We start from the raw sequence: 18,838 nt of genomic DNA, 5'->3' as shown, positions 1-18,838 counted from the left end.
CCCAATGTGTGAACCCCTTTGTATAATCACTAGGTGAAATAATCCAAAGGTGACCCATAATCCTTCGTGGATATCAAATTAACCGATTCTTATAAAACCCAATCCTTCGTTAGAGAAGAGATGATCGTCTTACCTCTTTTCTCCTTATATCTGGTGTGAATTACCAGATAAATGTGATGGAATACCCACTAAGAGCCCCTTATAACCCTCCAAACCCCCCAGTCCTTGTATAATGACGATAAGAAATCTGGTTTAGTCTGGTGAATTTAACAGGCTCTCGGCTGAGTAGTGTCATATCCCTGACATTCACTCGACGTTAAGTGATTGTCCCAAAAACACCAACACGCAATAAGTGTTAACCTCCTAACAGCCCCGCCCACCCCCCTGTGTAAAAAGTACCTGGTGCCCCATCATCTAAGAACACAATGAGGTGTCGCCAACAGTGGGTTTTAAAGGTCTAAAATATTGGTGCCAGTCAAAAGCCATACTAAAGTAAAACCAAACCCACGATATTTTTGGGTAAACAACTAAAACTAATCCAATTTGTAAAAATCTTCCTGATGTATGTAAACAAAAAAAACTGTTTCGCCCTAAGGAGACACCAACACCCCCTGCCCTGTAATAGGGCATAAACAAGAGATTTCTGAATACATGCCAAGACCACAAGGTGCTCGATGAACAACACCTTGAAGATGGCATCCCGGTGGAAGTGTTTAATAGAAAGTGGTCCACAGTATATGACACAAATAACTCGAGAAACAACGGGTATGTTTTGAAAAGAGAGTGAAGAACTGTTCTTGCTCTGCAAACTGTATCCCTGTTGTCCCATACTTGTTAGCAACCCTTAATAAAATGTTAACCCTTTCAGCAAAGAGAAGAAAATTTGGCCTTGAGAATTAAAACAATGAACACAGCAAGAACTGATAGTAATGGGTTTCAGTCCTGGGTCCTATTTTCAGGAGAATAACAAATAATGCCCTTGACCCACCTTGCTGGTTTTTTTTCCCAAAATTCCATAACTAACCACCAAGTAAATTATCGATAACCAGTCAATAATAAAACTACGCCCTCGGTGTGAACTAAAATCGGAAAAAAACCGCCAAACTGGTAGAAAAACCTTATTCTTTTCTTTTCCTGTCTGGGTCCGGTCAAACACTTCGTGGGGCTCTTTTGCATTCACTGATAAACTTTTTTCTTAAAGCGATTTTCCCTCCCCAGGGCCCAAATGGCCAGCCTATACAAAAACATCAAAAAATTTTTGTAACTCTCCGTATGGTTCCTTCCTTTTTACCTTTCGGGCGATCAGTAGATTGGATCAAATAGAAAAGCCACTATGAGGCAACAACCAACCGGACCAAATGAACCCACCTGATTACCTAGGGTGTGAGTTAAATAAAATTAAAAGTACAATACCAACTAAGATCACAAATAACACCTTTCTTTTTCCTGGTCCCTTGAATTTTAAATACCGACCGATCAAAATTTCTTTTTTTTTTTTTTCCTTGGATAAATTTGTAAATTTTGGTCTTGGATGAAGAGAACATTATTTTTTCCTTTTGGTATCCCAGTTATTTCCCAACAATTGTTGTTTCCAACAACCCTTTTTAATTAAAATGGCGGCGTTTACCTGTGTTTTCCATCAAAAAATTTAAACAAACCCAAATAAAAAAAAAAAATATTTTTAAAAATTTGTAAAGAAAGGAAAAAATCATAAAAACCAGCATTATCTCCCATATTTGGTCGAAGACAAAAAGAGGGAGATCTCACAAACACCCTTTTAAAAATAAGAACAACAAATCAAAATTAATAGAAAACCGTCAAATCCCAAAGAAAATACTTTAAACACTTAAATGCCCCACCTTATTAATCCATTTTTAAAACTAATTAAAGTGTTCATTCCAATGGGGGGGGGCCCACAAAAACCCCCACCAAACAACCAAAGTTCTAATCTAAAAATTAATTTGAATCTATCTGCCCCCCTTTTTGTAAAACCCAAAAAAAGAAAAATTTCCTTCCTGCGTCTCGGAAATTGAAATTTTCTCTTTTCTTGCTTTTCCCCTTGTCTATGCGATCCCTCCACCCCCCGACCACACCATTCCCGATACTAATTTCAGTAATTTGAAACCAAAATTCAACTTCTTGGCTCAAAACACGAGCCTTTAAACTGTTTAAGATAAATAAGTGGCGGCTCACCTATAGTTAAACCTATCTAAGGGTTGGGTGTTGTTGATTCAAAGTAATTTGTGAAAAGATACGCATACAAATCTGGAAGCCTTCTTCCATCACCCAAATCCCCAAAAGCAAAAAAAAACGTCCCAAGGACCCAATGGCCCAAATGAGGTGTAAGCCAAACACCCCCATCTATAACCACAAGGATAAAGGAACCGGAATAAGAATTCAACATTATGCTCATCACCTGAAAAACCTGACAAAATCCAGATAGTGTTAGCCTATGCCGTTGACGCAGATGAAGTTTGCAGGCTTAATTACTCCTTTCTTCTAACAGCAGTGCTATTCCTAGTCTGGCGCGCGCGGCCTTGCCTCTCTTTTTTCCATACCACAGGAGTCATGCTATATTTGAGAAAATAAAGATTATTGCAAGGAATATACAGAAGGGAAAACCCGTATCTTCATCTTTTTGATAGGTATTTGTAACTAAACCTTCCACAATATCTTAGCAGAAATGGAGTTCAATCTCGAGGGGGCCCAATTCAAATTCTTTAACTTGGCTTTAAGCTCCACCCCATTCTAACAGCCTGTTCAAATGGGTCCACTTGGGAGAAGGTGTGCGACGGCATTGGATTGCCTTGTGATTCCTTCAGTCAAGTGTCGTATTCAGTTCTCCCAACCACCTTGGTTGATCCTTAGGATAATGACTTCTGTTCAGGGTAGAGAATTGGAGAATTAGGAAGCTATGCAAAGAAGAGAGAAAGGCAGGGGAAGACAGAAGCCCCCCACTGCTATGAATGTAGAGTCTCGCCTACCACTCTAGGTTTTAGAAAACAAGAATGCTTACTCCTTAACTTGATGACAAGATTCCTTCTCAGTGTGGAAATTTTTTACAACCAGGGCCAGCAACACTCTCGTCCCATTTACACAAAATCCATATGCAACAACAGAACCCAAGAGACTTAAAAATAGAATGTAAAGTTAGACTTTCAGCTTTGCTACGCTGTGCTTCATCCTTCATACCTTGCATCATAACCCAACTCATATAAGAGGAAGAGTTTCCCTAAACAATGAAATCGGCTAAGTAACTAGTGGAGGTGAAAACATTTCTGACCACTGGCTGTCCACACCATCAGATGTCCTCCCTACAGCCCCTGGATCGCATCGAACGAAATATGACATTGTGAATGCTGTGGAAATATCTGCAGAAGATGGATCAGGGCATGTAACCAGATTCTTCGCTCTCCAGGTAGTACTCTTACGAGAGGAAAGTGAACGGCCATGTGAATGTGCATTAGAACATGAAGACAGGGTTTGGACTAACACTGTTAGCTCTGGGATAACTGACAAGTAATGTACAAAGTGACACTTTCGTCACAAAAAATACACACCTTGATTTTTGTGTTGCATGTGGCACGTTGTTACTTCTAGGAAAGGTACCTGGCTGAACTGGTTGACACAAAATGTTTGTCGTCTTTTGGTACAAAGAGGCGCCAACCTGAGATGTGTAGAAAGTTATTAAGGGTTAAAGGCCATTACCTTAAGAGGCGGACAGGGCTGTTTCCAGACGACTTAGTTGTAGCAGTTCTCACCCTTCTGATTGCTCTAGTTACCGGGAGCGCTGCTCTCTACTCGTTGTTCTTGTCTTCCGAATTATGCTCCAGAGAAAAAGAACTAACAGTATGAGGGAGGAGAGGAGTGTGAAGATTTTGAGGTAGGTTCATATGTGTCATTATCTGAGAGGGGAAACCAGGCTATTGAATCATTTGGTTTAATGATAAGATGGCAAGGGCCCCTGTTACTTTTGTGTTTTAATTCCCCACAGACCATCACCTTAATCTCCAACTTCTTTTTCCTTATTCAGGAATTCCTTCTGATCTTTTTTATGCCTCGCTCTTGCTACACAGTCTTGATTTGAGCTCATTTGACATTACTTATGATATGGCCAGATTTTGTCTAGATTCTGTTTCAATTGAAGTTGGGTTGTATGGATAAAGTTATTGGAAAATATTAAGAATTTGTAACTGCTTCCGGCCTTCATCGCTCTGCATTCAAAAATGTTTGGTTATACTGTCTTGCATGTCGCGTAAGTTAAAGGTGGAACGGTCCGTCCAGAATAAACCACCCTAAAACGGAAGGTACCCTAATTAACCTAGTTCACAAAGGAGGAGATTAAAACAAAAATTTAAGAAACCCACTAACCATACAACTGCAGGTGCGTTAAAGAATACAAGAAAGGTTAATATCATTCTTTTAAAACAAATCTCCCCTCTTCTTCTCCCCTACAAACTTCCTCTCTCTCGATCACCCCACACCACCAGCCCCATGCAAGCCAAAAAATAGCCCAGTTGAATTTTTGAAACGCGACGACAAGGGAGATACTTGTTAAATTCTCTTGTGGAACTTTCCTGCTATTCCTGGATTTCCTCTGTATAAGTTAATCTTTGTCTTAACGCAATAACAGCCTGTGCGGCCCAGTTATACATTTAGTGTGAATTTAATTACTGCCTACTGTTTATCGGGTATGCCCTGTAGCTGGGTAGACCGTTCGTAAAAGAACGAACGTCCTGTCCCGGCAGAGGTGTCTGGGGTATACCTCTGTTATCGCTTCTCTCTTTGTGTAGCGTCATGTGCGGCGCGTGTAACGTTTTCGGTGTAGTTTATATCAACGGACAGCGTACAAAAGGATAAGAAGGAGATTCCTGTTGACAGTCCACGATCGCCTAAAAGTCATGCCTAGATACGCGTTCGGGCAGAAGCACCGTGTGTAACAGCCTGTTTAAGATTCAGCGTGATCCCAGTGGGGTAGCTGCTTGTCTATAGCTCTGTAGCATCTATTGGCGACTGCATTTAACCTAAGCCCTCGTTGATTATCTGCATACGGGAAGTGAGCAGTTCACTGGACTGCAGCTGTTCAGCTAGGCTGCATTGCTAGCATGCCTACTCAGCTTGCAGCCTTCCTGGCTTATGGTCGTTCAATAAAAGCGCTACGCAATGCCTTACGACGTGAGGTTATTAACTTTAAAGCTGCTGTAGGTCATTTGATTAAATAAAACGGACCCTTTTGTCTATTTTACTGACTTTTACTATTATTGAGACCTGATAACCTGGCTGAAACAATCAGCCTCCTCTGACTGCGTTTCTTAGGTTGGTAGCCTGGTGGTATTTACAAGACTACCAACCAATCTCTCTGAGCCAAGCAGCGATATAGAAATGCGTTAAGCTTGAAAGATATTTGCTGTCTTAAATCCACCAGTCCCAACACTGTTATTGATGCCTGCCGAGTATCATGCCCTGGGGAGTAAGACTCACAATCCACTGTCTTCTGTTTGGTATTGATAATTTGATATGTCGTGCAGCTTTTTTAAAAATGTCATTCACCAGCAAGTTTGTTTAACTTGCCGCTTTAGTGGGTGTCTCAAATGTGTCCCTACTTTTCTCGGTCTGACTGATGCTCCTTCCTCCATCACTTCATCCTGTTCCTTCTCTCTCCCTGTGTTAACAGGAAGGAACGTGGTTTGGACGACTTCAACGATGACCCCAGGGGGAGCCGCAGTGATCTGGTCTCATCACCTTTGACCTCTCAGCTTGATATTCCTCTTGCCGTACTCAAAATCGAAGGAAGATCTTTAATTTAGTTTGCATTTTCACTTTCTTGCAGAAGTCCCTCAGAAATAGGAGCGGTCTCTGTCTGAACATTGTTTTAGTTTATCACTCTCGTTTTTTGATGTGCCTCTTTTTCACCAGAGTCAGCCTACTTGTGTGCTTTGAACCCAGCTCAGATATTGAAGACTCTTGTTTTTTTTTTTTAGAACCTTTGCGGTTCTCTATGGACAAACCTGCTGTTTTTTTGCGTTCAGCGGGAACCAACCTGGTTGAGGTCCACAAAGCAGTAATTTAGTTTCAGTGTCTGTATCACCTTGTTGTTCCTCAACTTTTCCTAACATTTGCAGCCATTTTGTACGGAACGTAAAACAACTGTTTCTCTACCTGTACTGCTGAGGTTACTCCACAAAGAGCAATGTAAGTTATAATCCACACACACAACACACACGTGTACAGTATGCAGGAAGAGACATCATTCATCTGCACTGATGTGGTATGAACGTTGGCCTATAACATGACATATATTTATAGGCTACCCTAGCGCACGGGTTTCTTGGATTAGATTTGTTAGCATATACCGCAGCACCACTGCACACTACAACTTCGATATAATTGAACAGTGATGGAACCCCTGCGTCAATCCAAAGTGATCGTGCTAGTATCCATCTCGTCCCTTTGTACACGAGCAGCACTCACCATTCAAATATGGTTGAGCTGCTGCATTGTGTTGCCAATTAAGAAGGATTACAGGGGACGCTAAAGAGCGTTTAAATCCCCGCTACTTAATGAAGCTTATTATGACATAATACAAGTACGATATAAAAATACATTACTCATAACTTTAATTAATTACATATGTATGAAAAAATGAGCTAACTCACTTTACAGCTTCTTTGATGAATCGGACCTGAAGGTGAATCACACATCTGGGAGTGAAACACAAATAATGTGGTGTGTTTTTGTGCTGTGTGTGTCAGTCTCTGAACCAGGGGTTGCTTGTAAGGGACAAGAATTGTCCTTCGAGTGAAACCACCAAAACATGAATTCAGAGGACATTAAAGGGTCCAGAATTACTCTCTTCTATCGGATGACGGCACATCCGCGGACTTACAGGTTATAGACATCACACTCGCTGCATTTCTACTTTGTACATTGTTTTGGTCTTGGCGCGTAATATTCTGTTACCATTTATTTGTGTTTCTGTTTGCTCTCACTGTCAACGTATATAGAAGTTTTTTGATGCTTGGCTCATGTCAATTGCGCATAAATAAACTGTCAACACATAACCAAATCATATGCTTAATCTTTTATGGCAGCATAATAAAGAGGTGTGGGTTTAGAAATGTACGTTTATTTCTGGTCTTTCGTACTACATTTCACATCCCACTTATTATTTATATATGCACCTACTTGCAATATCTTTGCCTATTGAGTCCTCTATAAAGCACTAATATTAAAACCTCTTGCAGTACATATTGCGGTGCAATCATCAATACATAGAAAAGTTCAGAAATTCACTGTATGGGACTGCCAGGGGTATATATCAATTAGTGGGGCCATGTATTAGAACCCTGATGACAGCTATAAATTTAACTCATCCTTCAGAAGGGACAGACGTGTTTGGGTCCGTTTTTTTTAGGATACTTCAAATCATAGGTCTGAGCCTAGTAAACTACCTCTATTGACAAGTTAACATCAATGACGTTCGAAATAGAAAAGACCGGAAAGCAGTGATCATTAAAAAAACCTTCTCAATCTGACATTTGAATGGCAATAAAAGTATATGAATTCTAACATTATTAAATAGCTTATAAGAATGCCACAGCTGTTACCGCCTTGTTACAGGGTTGAACTTCTGCTAGTGTCAGATGAATTTCGCTCTTACGTGGTGCTGAATCACCAACCAGCCCCCAATGACTTGCTATAAAAGTCATCCTCTCTGCACGCTTGTGGTCTGCTACGTAGCCGGAGCCACTGACACCAGCTTACCACAGACAGCGGACTGAGATAGCCTCTCCAGGAACCGCTACTCTGCTAATAGTAACACAGTAGGCCACAAACTATTTACAATACGTCCATGAATAAGATGATTCTACTTGTAGTTATTAAGTGAGTTATTTTAAGCCACATATAAGTTTTGTGATACCTTAACTGGTCAGATTTTGTTCCGCAGCGGCCACGAAGACATAGGCTCTGACGCGGACGTGGTCCCTGTGGAACGTCGTCCAAGCGCCGGTCAATTCCTGTTCCTCTCGTTTGCCGGAAAGCAGGATTTTTGTTACTGTCATGAGCCTCAACCGCTTTCCCAGACAGCATACGAGACCACCAAGAGACATATTTTGGACCGAGAAAATCGCACACAACATTAACCTGATTGAAACCAGACTCCACTCACGAGTGTATCACCACACACGTTTCTTTCCGAAAATTAATATAATATGTTAAAGAATTTTTAGGTTGGTAAAATTAAACAGTTTTGGAGAGCTTGGAAGTATAGGGTCGCTCTCCTGGTGTTAAGACGATTTAAATAGGCAAGCCCTTAACAGCTTTGATATTATATGTAAAAATAACAATAAACATGCTCTCACTTACCACTACATGCAGACATAATTAATTTGGTCTGATGTCAGCTTATGATGTAAACACAACCAAATTCAACCCGCGCTCACCAACTGTGAAGGCGCCAAAATTGCGAGACTAGTGCGAATACAGTCAGTGTTAGCTGTCATTTATAGTTGTGCACTACCAGAGGTACTGAATGAGTAGCTGTGTATTAAGCGGACCCTATTCAGGAATGTGAAGTGTCGTGGATTCTATGTAATTAGTTATGCTGTTTAATGACGACACCCCTTGTTTCCCAGTGAAGACCCACAGTACCCAAGAACAAGAAAGTCAAGGTATTAACAGACACAGGTGACTGACACAACGAATCTCCGGGCTCTGGACGCCCAGCCTAGAGTCCATGCGTGCGGGGCGGGGGGCGACAAGGGTTCGAGGTCCGACCTGTTGGCCCTTAGCTATGAGTCGATTCCCTGGCGGTCTCCTTCCGTTCTAGTCTTCAGGGCCACTGTCCTAGCTCTAGGTACCATTAAAAAGTGAGGGCGAAGAAAGGGAGTGACACTAACTAATAAAAAAAAAATCTTCCTCCTATCCAGCTCAAAGTAACTATAGCTGGAGAAGGAGCCACAGTGTTATATAAGTGACTGAGGGCGGGTTTTATTTAATTATTGTCTTTCTACTTTGTTTCTTATGTGGATAAATGGAACAACTTATAGCTAACTTTATAAATATCTATCTACTTATCAGGTCATAACTAACTGACTGACTAACGCAGTCAGATTTCTACTTTACAACATAATATTTATCTAATGGCCGATGATGGTGCAGGGTGCTGGTGGTGGGGGTAAGAGGCATATGGATCGTCCCCTAATCGGAAAGGTTGTTGTCGATCACCGGCTCCTCCTGCCACATGTCAAAGTATCCTTGAGCAAGATACTGAACCCCGAATTGTTAATGTGTATGAATGAGTTAGTTTCTGTTCGATTCACTAAGTGAATGTGTGTGAAAGGGTGAATGTGCCATGTAAAGTGTAAAAGCGCTTTGAGTGGTCGGAAGACTAGAAAGGCGCTATACAAGTACAGGTCCATTTACCATATGATCTATAGATTATTTGAGAAACAAAATGCCATAAATCAGATTCATTAACCTTTACTGTGTTTTACAGTTGTTCCAGTATCAGAAAATCCTGATACTGCCTAAAATGCAGAAATCTACGAGTGTGTACCGATCCAATACCACATCATTCATTAGCCTCAAAACCAGGCCAGGCCTTACAATCACAGCAATTCGTAGGTTATGCTTGTTTAAAAAAAAAAAACCCAACATGTATGGGATTGTTACTTGCATTAGTTGATAACGAAAGTTAAGGTTTCGGGAAGGAAAAAAAAAAAAAAAGATATTGGAACATCTCTTTTTTGGCAAGTGAATTCCACCCAACTGTAACATATAGAAAAATGACCTACTGCAGCTTCAACGCAAGTAGCTTAAGTTAATGGCATGTATGAACCTGTGTCTGGAGCTACTCGGACAATGAAGTCACGCTTTGTTACTAAGACTGAACACTGGCTGTTCTTAAAGAAACTGAAGCACCGTTTATTCCACAAAGTCCAACAATTCACATTCTTTGACACCAGTAGAAAAAAAATGTACGTCAATTGTCTGAGTGAACGTTAATCTGGATGAAACATGAAAAAGTAAATACATTTATATGTACAGACAGACGGAAATCACTGTACACACACACAGACTCCGTAATACACAGTTTAGTGAGAAAACAGGATCAGTTTTCTATTTTCCATTTTCTTACTCTCAAAAATAATGCACTTCCAAGCTGCGCTCCAGCCTGTGTCAGTCTGTATAAAGGTAGTTTCACACGTAACCAGATCTCTGGTTATAAAACTCCACGTACATTCCAACCATGACAGGAGACATGGAGAGAATGGGAAGATTCAAGATAAATCTTTTTAAACAAATATTCTGTCATTTTGGAAAAATGTTTGTTTGTAGTCTTGCAGAGAAGATTCAGCAAGTGGAGGTCTTTAGGAGCTCTGGCACCCAAAGGAGACGTCTCCAAAGTACTGACACGGCTGCTGGTTGGGTCAGCTAACTCCAGGTTTGGTCAGCTAACTCCAGGTTTGGTGCTTTTCAGGATTTGAGGAACATGATACGCAAAGTTGTGCTGTAACGAGGTGCTCCTGTCAGTCTATGCGCTGGATGAGCTTCTCCTCCATCATACAGTACAGGGCGACGTGGGACAGGTCCGAGATGAAGGCGTCGCAGGCTCGCCTGCTGACGCCCTTGCAGCCTCTGAGGTCCAGCAGGGTCAGGGAGGAGAGACGCTTCAGGTAGGACAGACAGCCATCTGTCAGCTCGCTGCAACCTGGACACAGACGCAGAGACACGGCAAATCAAACACTTTTCCTTTATATCATATCTATAACGTATACTTTTAGTATTTTCTGTGTATATGCAAGGGTCGGACTCCGTATTGGCAGATATTTAAAGGACTCGGATCATGATGGGGTCAGGAAAACTCGACTGGGATGTCCTTATCAATTATAACTAATCATATAAACTATAGGGCCGACACCTTGTTTGGTTGATGTGTTACTTTGATAAGAGAAAAGGCGTCTTAATGCATTATTTTTAGGGGGGGATATGCAGAACTGACATATGTCCATGTACACTATATTGTTAGAAACAACATTGATTATGTAAGAAATAGTCAAACTGCCCTAATACTAAATATTTTAGTGGACAGTTCATCAGACTGAATACTTTTGCTGACATCACTTTTTGTACTTTTAGAACATGCTTGTTACTGTACAAAGTAAATAAGTGATTAAAACAATCAGTACTGACAGTTCATAAAGACAGCTCTTTGTAATGACTTCTGAACCTAAGGAACCACTCCTCAGCCAGGCATCGTAAAGAGAAGCCCTGACTGGAGGAGAAACCCAAACTGGGTTGTAACCTAGATGAAGGGCCACGTGATCGATCGGATGGATCGGGACCGTGCTCGGACACCCACCCGCCAGCGTGAGCTCAGTCAGGTTGTTGCGGGTGTGAGTCCCGGCCGCCGCCAGCAGGGCGATGGACGAGTCGGTTATTTCCTTGCAGTGAGCCAGGTCCAGCCTCTCCAGCTGGGGCATGTGGCGCTGCAGCAGCCTCAGAGTGGACTCGCTGATGTCCAGACCGGACAGACGCAGCGTCACCATATTTCTCAGTCTGCTGCGAGACGACTCGGAACCTGCGGGGACGGACAAACATGGAAGACATGGAAAGGTCAATATGGAGGTTTTTAGTGAACCCAGCGGCGCGGTGCAGATCGCCCATGATATAGATGATGTGATCAGCCGTCGCCCCGGTTACCCAGTGTTTTAATGGAGACACTGGGTGAAGACTGGCAGGAACATGATGGAGTTATTATCTTACAGAGGAGTTTTAATTGACCCATGATTAATTGTGGAGCCGTGTGAACCGTTTTTAGTGATTTACAGTAGAAGTAGACAACTCTGATACACACATTTACACAAATGTTTCTGTGGTTATTCTGCAACATTGTGATGCTGGTTGCACAACATTCAGTGTACGGTGTACAGTGAGCTCATTTCTGCTGCAACTGACCAGGCGGGATGATTAGCTCTTTAATCTGGGCGTCTTTAAGGCCTTCACACCAGCGCAGATCCAGCAGCCGCAGGTAGGGCAAAGTGGGAGAGACCAACGCTGACAGACAGGACCAGGACAGACCGGTCACCCTCAGCTCCCTCAGACCTGCGCACACGCACACGCACACACACACACACACACAATGTAAAGATATATCGCAATTCAAATATGTGAAGGCTCAAATCGGTCAGATGAAACAATATAACTCATGGTATCAAGGCACAAAGAAATCAGTTTCACGTTTACAAAGAAATATTCATTGTTTTGCACAGTTTATACCCTAGAAATACCCTAGTGTGTGTGTGTGTGTGTGTATGTATACACACACCTGGGAGCCTGGTGAGCAGACAGTTGAGTTGTCTCTTGGCCAAAGGGGTCCAGGACAGGTCTAGAGAGGTGGGCTGGCGCTTGAGGATGCCTGCCAGGGCCTGGTTAGTGAGTGGGCTGCACCGGCTCACGTCCACGTGGCTCCACAGACGCTTGTCGCAACTCCTGCACAGGACAGTGAGGCATGATGGGTTTTTATTGAGCGGACAATTGAGAGCTGGACTCGACAAATACAAATATGTACTGTACGTTGAGAAGTTGTTAGCAGCGTTGAAGTGTGTGACGTACCACTTGTACCAGGCCTTGCAGACGGTCATGCAGGCCAGCAGCTCGGCTCTGTTCAGGTATTTGAACACGGACACCCACACCTCCTTCTCCCCTCCTCTCTCGTTGCCCACGTCCTTAAAGGACGGCAGAGACAGCAGGGACGGGGGAGACAGAGAGGAGGGTGCGGCCGGAGCGGCGGCTTCGCCCTCCTCTGAAGAAGATGCAGAGTGATCTCTAGCACTTCTGTCGCCATGGTTACCCCGCAGGCGTGGCCTAGAGGATCAAAGATATCAAATGGTGTGTTGGGTTTATGAAGTGCATCACATGCATATTAGGGATGGACGTTTAAAGCAAAAACACTTTATATTTACTGGGAACTATTCAAGCATTCTGACATTACATAACTAAATATTAATATTGTCATATGACATTTTGGATTGGTTGATTCTCAAAAAGACAGGTCTCTGCCATGCAGCCTGCATGAGGGCAGACCTCAAACATATTTTTGGCACATCTGTACTGCAGCTTCTGGTTATTTATCAGGTGACATGCTGTATACACGATACATCTGCAATAGTATCGGCCAGTGTTGTTACCTTTGTACTAAACTATGATCACAAAAACACAGTACTGGACATATTTAATCTGTCACTTACATCCCCAAATAGTCCTGATACTTCTAACAGATGATAGTTTCAATGTTACACAGCAGGTTCATCAATTAAAATGACCCTGATAATGTAATTCTCTCATCACCTGTTGTGACCGGGCTGTTTGTTGGCTGCTTCGAAGTAAAAAAAGCAATTTGGGAGCTCATGGTGTCCTGAGCAGAGGATGACATCACTCCCTCTGCCTGTATTGCTATGGCAGCCTCTCTGTGGTTTGTTTGAAAATCTGGCCACGCGTGCGTCATGAGTCTAAATGTCTAAATAATCCATGTGTCTCAACTGGCACTAGGCCTAAAGAACTAAATAAGAAGATAGCAGCAGCAGTACAGGTGTATTAAACTGAATTTGACACGTGTTGAGCTCTACCTGCCGGGTCCTCTGGGGGTCATGCCGTCGCCTGAGGCGTCGGCGCTTTTGAGTCGCGAAGGTTTGGACAGAGCGGTCTTTCTCTGGATGAAGCCCTGCTGACCGCCAGCACCCATTGCGGTGGTCCTCGGACCCATGGCCGCTTCCAGCTTTGGGACAATGGAGCCTGAGCGGCGACAACACTTACGGTTCATTAACGGAACTTTGGATGTTAATCTGATTACGCTGTACCTGCTGGGAGTTGTAGTCTTACCAGATTGTCTCTTGGCCTTGTGGGGGCGCTGTAGAGTGACAGTCAGGTAGGAGCCGCTCAGCAGGTCGTCGTTCAGATCAGACACCAGGAGGACCGGAGGTTCTGGGTCTGAATCCCAGCGCCCTTCCTCCTCCGCCTCCTCCTCCTCCTCCTCCTCCTCTTCATCCTCCAGCGTGTCCATCTCCTCGTCTTCGGGGTCAAACTCCTGCCCCTCGCTGTCCTCGTCTTCGTCGTCATCGGTCCTGTGCCTCCTCCTGCGATGGCGATGCCGCTGATCTTCGCTGTCCTCTTCTTCCTCCTCCTCCTCCTCTTCTTCGTCGTCTTCATCGTCGTCGTCGTCATCATCGTCGTCCGACTCCTCGGAATCGTCTCCCCTCCGCTGCATCCTGGAGCCCCCCCGCAGCCTCACCCCTCGTCCCCTCCGTCCGACCTCCCTCATGCCCATCCCTCGCTTCAGCTTGAGGGCGGAGGAGGAGCCGGGAGTCATGAGGCCTCCTCTGCTTCCCCTGTGGGCCGAGCCTCCTCTCAGCAGGCCTCTCCTGTTGGCGCCGAAGCCCCTCCTGGAAGAGTGGCTCCCCCCTCGGGCGTGGAGCACCATCCTTCTTCTCTGAGAGGCTGAGGAGAGGGATGGGTGGACGGGGCAGACGAGCAGGTCACAATCACAACGAGAGAAATTCTATTCCTTTTTTCCCCCCCTTTTTAGAAAAACATTTTATTTAATGTTTTTGTGATCTGGTGGGTTTCAAACCTTCGTCGTCGTCGTCGCTTGCAGAGTCGTCCCCGTCGCGGCTGTGTCTCTGTCGTCGGTAAATCTTAGCCATGCGTGCGTCCAGCAGGGTGGAAGATTTTCGCTTCTGGATGTGCAGGGAAAGAAGGAAAAGGAGGGGAAAATGGAGGGAAGGTAGAAAGAAGAATAAAAAGATGGAAACAAAGAAGGATAACACGGGGAGAGAGAGGTATGGAGAAAAACAGACACAAAAAGGAAGTTTTAGAAATATTAATTGTGTTCAGAAATTAACTCGAGTTTTTAAAATAGAGAGTGCACGTAACACTCACCACTGGAAGGCCTTCTCCTTTGTCTCCTTTACACTGCTGGAGGAAGAGGAAACATATTGACAAACTGACTACTAAATGTGACAAAAATAAAAAAGCCTGCTGCCAGTTCTTCTGACACTTTAAGCTCTGCATTAATAGACATTTTTGAAGGATGATAAAAACATTGACAGAAATAAACCATTTCTAAGCCCATAAACAAAAGTGTTTTGTGGAAAAGCCTCGTATCACGAAACACTATAAAGTCTCCACTGAAAGCCAGCATAGTTTCTGTCGTTCACCCAGAACTGAAGGTCTTGCTATTATGTACTCGCACTCATCAAGTGTAGTTGCAGAAACATTAAATATACAGTGCTGCTCAGACGTTTGTGTGTGAATGGTCAGTCCGCCCAGCTTTCCCCAGTCTATTCCCATGTGCCGTTACCACTCTTCCTAAGGTCGTCTGACAGTTACTTTCCTCTCACCTGGGGCTGCACGATGTGGTAAAAACATCAGAATGCAAATATTTTGACAGATATTGTGATGGGACTCACAATTATTGTGTGTTATCATTTTTGCATCACAAATGTAATTTTCAATCTGTTTCAGTGCTGCCCAGTTTCTTCCCTAGCTCTCATTTCAGTGGTTCATGTAGCCAACAGTTTTGTGCCACTTATTTGCATTTACTTGCTTGTTTTAAGCAACGCAGCTCAGGATTCATTAACTTTTGCCTCTACAAGTTGGCAAAAACAAACTGAATTGATAAACATACACCTGTTATTTGATGTAACAAACACTAGTTTGGTTTAAAATAAAGAAATAATGATGAAACAATAGAGAAGTTCACAGACGTTCAAGCAGAACTGTAGTTACAGTTGTGTTGAGCATCACGAAACGGGGTGAAGGGAGTAAACATTAAATGATAGCGTTTCCTTGAGTATCATCATGCTTATACGTGTACCAAACATAAAAGAGTCTAATAACTAGACCTTTACTAGCCCAGTGTTCAGAACTTCAAACACACTGTTCCAAAAGTCAAACATTTAACTGGATAGGATTAACTTCAGAATGGGAAAGTAAATCATTAGAACTCATCATATTTTTAAATACTTTTCACTTGGAAATAAGATGGACCCTGAAACAAAAGTAGCTTTCAAGTTGTCCAGTTTGAACATAAAACAGAGCTACAACCGCATACTGAAGAGAATATTCACTGTGTTTCTGTTAGTGATATTTCATGTTTGTGTAGGAGACAAAACTTTGAGTGAATTATCTTTAAAAAGGATCAAACGATATGTTGTTGTTTTTTCAGAGCAATACAGATATTGATTATTAATAATTAAGGAAACTGATAACTGATACTTGGAACTGGTGTACTTTTTGCAGTAAAAATGAAAATCTGAATAAAGTGGTGGAAAGAGAAGGCTTAATTGCACATCCCTTTATTGGTGGCACAAAGCACTGCCACCTACTATACATTGATGGCAAGACAGCTTAATGAAAGTGTATTTAATGAAAGAAAATTACATGTAAGGGCAGATCTGTTTTCAAACCGGTGGCCAAACTTTTAGTAGTTCTTTTTTCTTCTATTTTTTTTCATTACATGACAAGGTAGCTGTGCATGATTAAAATGTGCACAAGTATAAATAAATAAAATATAAATAATTTAAAAAATGTATAAAGGAGGTGGAGTGTAACTAAGTACATTTACTCAAGTATTGTACACAAGTAATTTTTAAGGCACTTGCACAGCAGCCTTTAGTGTTGATTGGCTTTTACTTGTGATGTGTAACCAATCAGAGCTGTCCAAATATCTGCATCTTAATTAGAAACAAGGGAATGACTGGGTGACGTATGGCTCAACATTTTGCGCAAGAAACCAAAATTATTGGTCAAATCTTTGGAAAAACATGTTTGTAAGATTGGTTGACCACAAATTAAAATTTCACTGAAAAGAAAAAACATTAAAAACATGATATTGAGTTCTGTACCAAACAAACATGTTCTTCTAAATCTGGAGAACAAGATTTGTTGGACAGGACATCTCTTCAGAACTACAGTATTTCAATAATATTTCAAGAAAGTCATACAGACACCACGCGGTAACTGCAGTGATGTAAAAACCAGTGAACGGGAGGGACAGTGCACAACAGCAGCTCATCCAGGCATTCAAACTGAAAGTGGAGAGAAGAGGACCACTGAACACTGCAGAAGGGGAGACTCCAGTAGCACACTGATACACTTTTAAAAGGTGCTGAAATCCACTACAGCATATATGCTGTGTCCACGGTCACAAAATCACAGCAGCACTCTTCAAGGTTTGAGTGCGACCCAAACCTGAAGAAAAGGGTGGTGGTTTTGTCAGACAGGGTTTAAAAGCACGCTACACTATGTCCATAAAATGAGCCATGTGAAAAATCATTTACAAGTATGATAAGGGAAAATTGGACAGAAACCAATCAGAGCTGAAAGCAGCTCCAAAATGAAAAGAGCTGACAGTCTAAGAGAAGAGGCACTACTCTTGTAGAAACCATGGAAACAGAAATCAAACAGTAACTCAAATAGGAAATCATCCTCTGCCAGTAAGATTATTGGAATAGGAATATTTACATCAAGAGTTGTGTCTGTTCTCTTGAAAAAGATGGAAGGGGAAAACTGGGTGGGGTGCACGCGACAGACGGGTGGAAGTACGCAGAGTAGGCGGCACCTCTCACCAGTCTCGAGCTGATTGGCTGAGAAGGCAGAGGGGCCGCCACCAATAGAAGTGACGCTGAGGAGGAGGAAGAGCAGCAAGGAAGAGGAGGAGGAGGGAAGAAACCACAGCGGACCACTTCCCCATCATGCTGGGAGCCCACAGGACCCCCTATGGTAGCAGAGGGCCCGGGGCCCAGCCTGAGGACCAGGGGGCCGTGAGGACGGATGTGCTGCTGGTGGCCGGCAGCCAACGACTCATCGCTGCCTGATGACTGACGGAGTCAAATTAAATTCAAAGAAAACAGAAAATAAAGCAACCAAACAACAAATAAATAAATAATGAAAAACGAACAGACAGGAGACACACAATACCAATTAGCTTTGACACTGCAACCAAGTGTGTGAACGCCGGGTTCAAAGACTGTGCTCGAGAGAGCACAATAGTGTGTGTGTGCAGCAGTGTATTCTATACAAGAAGTCTGAAACTGTGTGTGCGTGTGTGTGTTAATAAGACATTGTGTACCTCTGGGTCAATGATGCCTTGAACACACTTTGGACACTCCCAACAACTGGGCAGGTCTTTATTCACCAGTCCTTCTCCCTGAACCTGCAGGGACAGATGCAGCCATGTTAAAAAAAGGATGAAATAACATAACAACATAATAACATCAGGATTGAGTGTCTGCAGTTCAAAATCTAATAACACTGGGACAGTACAGTGTCCCAATGTTATTTTAATCATTTTATTTACAGCCTGAATTAAGCACACTTGAGTGTCAGAAATTAGTTCAGGTGTGTGTGTGTGTGTGTGTGTGTGTGTGTATTACCGTGAGGCAAGCAGGATGGACTATCTGCGCACAGTTGGAGCATTCCATCAGAGTGAGGGAGGAGTCTCCCGTTTCCTCCTGATTGGGCTCCTTGCAGATCTCACACACTGCAGACAGAGGAAGGCCCGGCTGGAGGGGACAGAGGGGGAGTTACAAAACACACATATCCAAAATAAAAAAAATAACTAAATAAATAACGGTTACTTACAGACATACACTGTCGTAGTACACAGGTCTGCTTGAGCTTCCCTGGTCCTCCGAACTTCTTCATGTCTCTGCAGAAGTTACAGTCCCCGCACTCTGGCCTCATACAGGCTTCACAGCGCTTACACCTGCAGAGACGACAAATAAATCATACAACTGCACAAAAAGCTTACAACGGTATACAACTGGCCAAAGTT

The 18,838-nt window shown here is 42.9% G+C and overlaps 1 protein-coding gene across 1 annotated transcript in view; it reads right to left on the bottom strand.

Annotated features, from left to right (window-relative positions):
* Positions 1-9,901: 9,901 nt before the first annotated feature.
* The window catches only part of kdm2aa (lysine (K)-specific demethylase 2Aa), a gene marked incomplete in the record, with an annotated part of 15,952 nt that continues 7,015 nt past the window's right edge, over positions 9,902-18,838 (bottom strand). Inside the window, 13 exon segments of the mRNA XM_035660312.1 lie at positions 9,902-10,714; positions 11,366-11,584; positions 11,962-12,108; positions 12,332-12,495; positions 12,619-12,870; positions 13,632-13,797; positions 13,885-14,499; positions 14,633-14,738; positions 14,941-14,976; positions 17,631-17,882; positions 18,134-18,217; positions 18,438-18,566; positions 18,646-18,769. Coding sequence (XP_035516205.1) covers positions 10,533-10,714; positions 11,366-11,584; positions 11,962-12,108; positions 12,332-12,495; positions 12,619-12,870; positions 13,632-13,797; positions 13,885-14,499; positions 14,633-14,738; positions 14,941-14,976; positions 17,631-17,882; positions 18,134-18,217; positions 18,438-18,566; positions 18,646-18,769 — 2,476 coding nt within the window.

The sequence above is a fragment of the Morone saxatilis genome, unplaced genomic scaffold (assembly GCF_004916995.1).
Source record: "Morone saxatilis isolate NCDOM2014 unplaced genomic scaffold, NCSU_SB_2.0 Contig17, whole genome shotgun sequence".
Classification (NCBI taxonomy): Eukaryota; Metazoa; Chordata; class Actinopteri; family Moronidae; genus Morone; species Morone saxatilis.
This window is presented reverse-complemented; position numbering and strand designations above follow the sequence as displayed.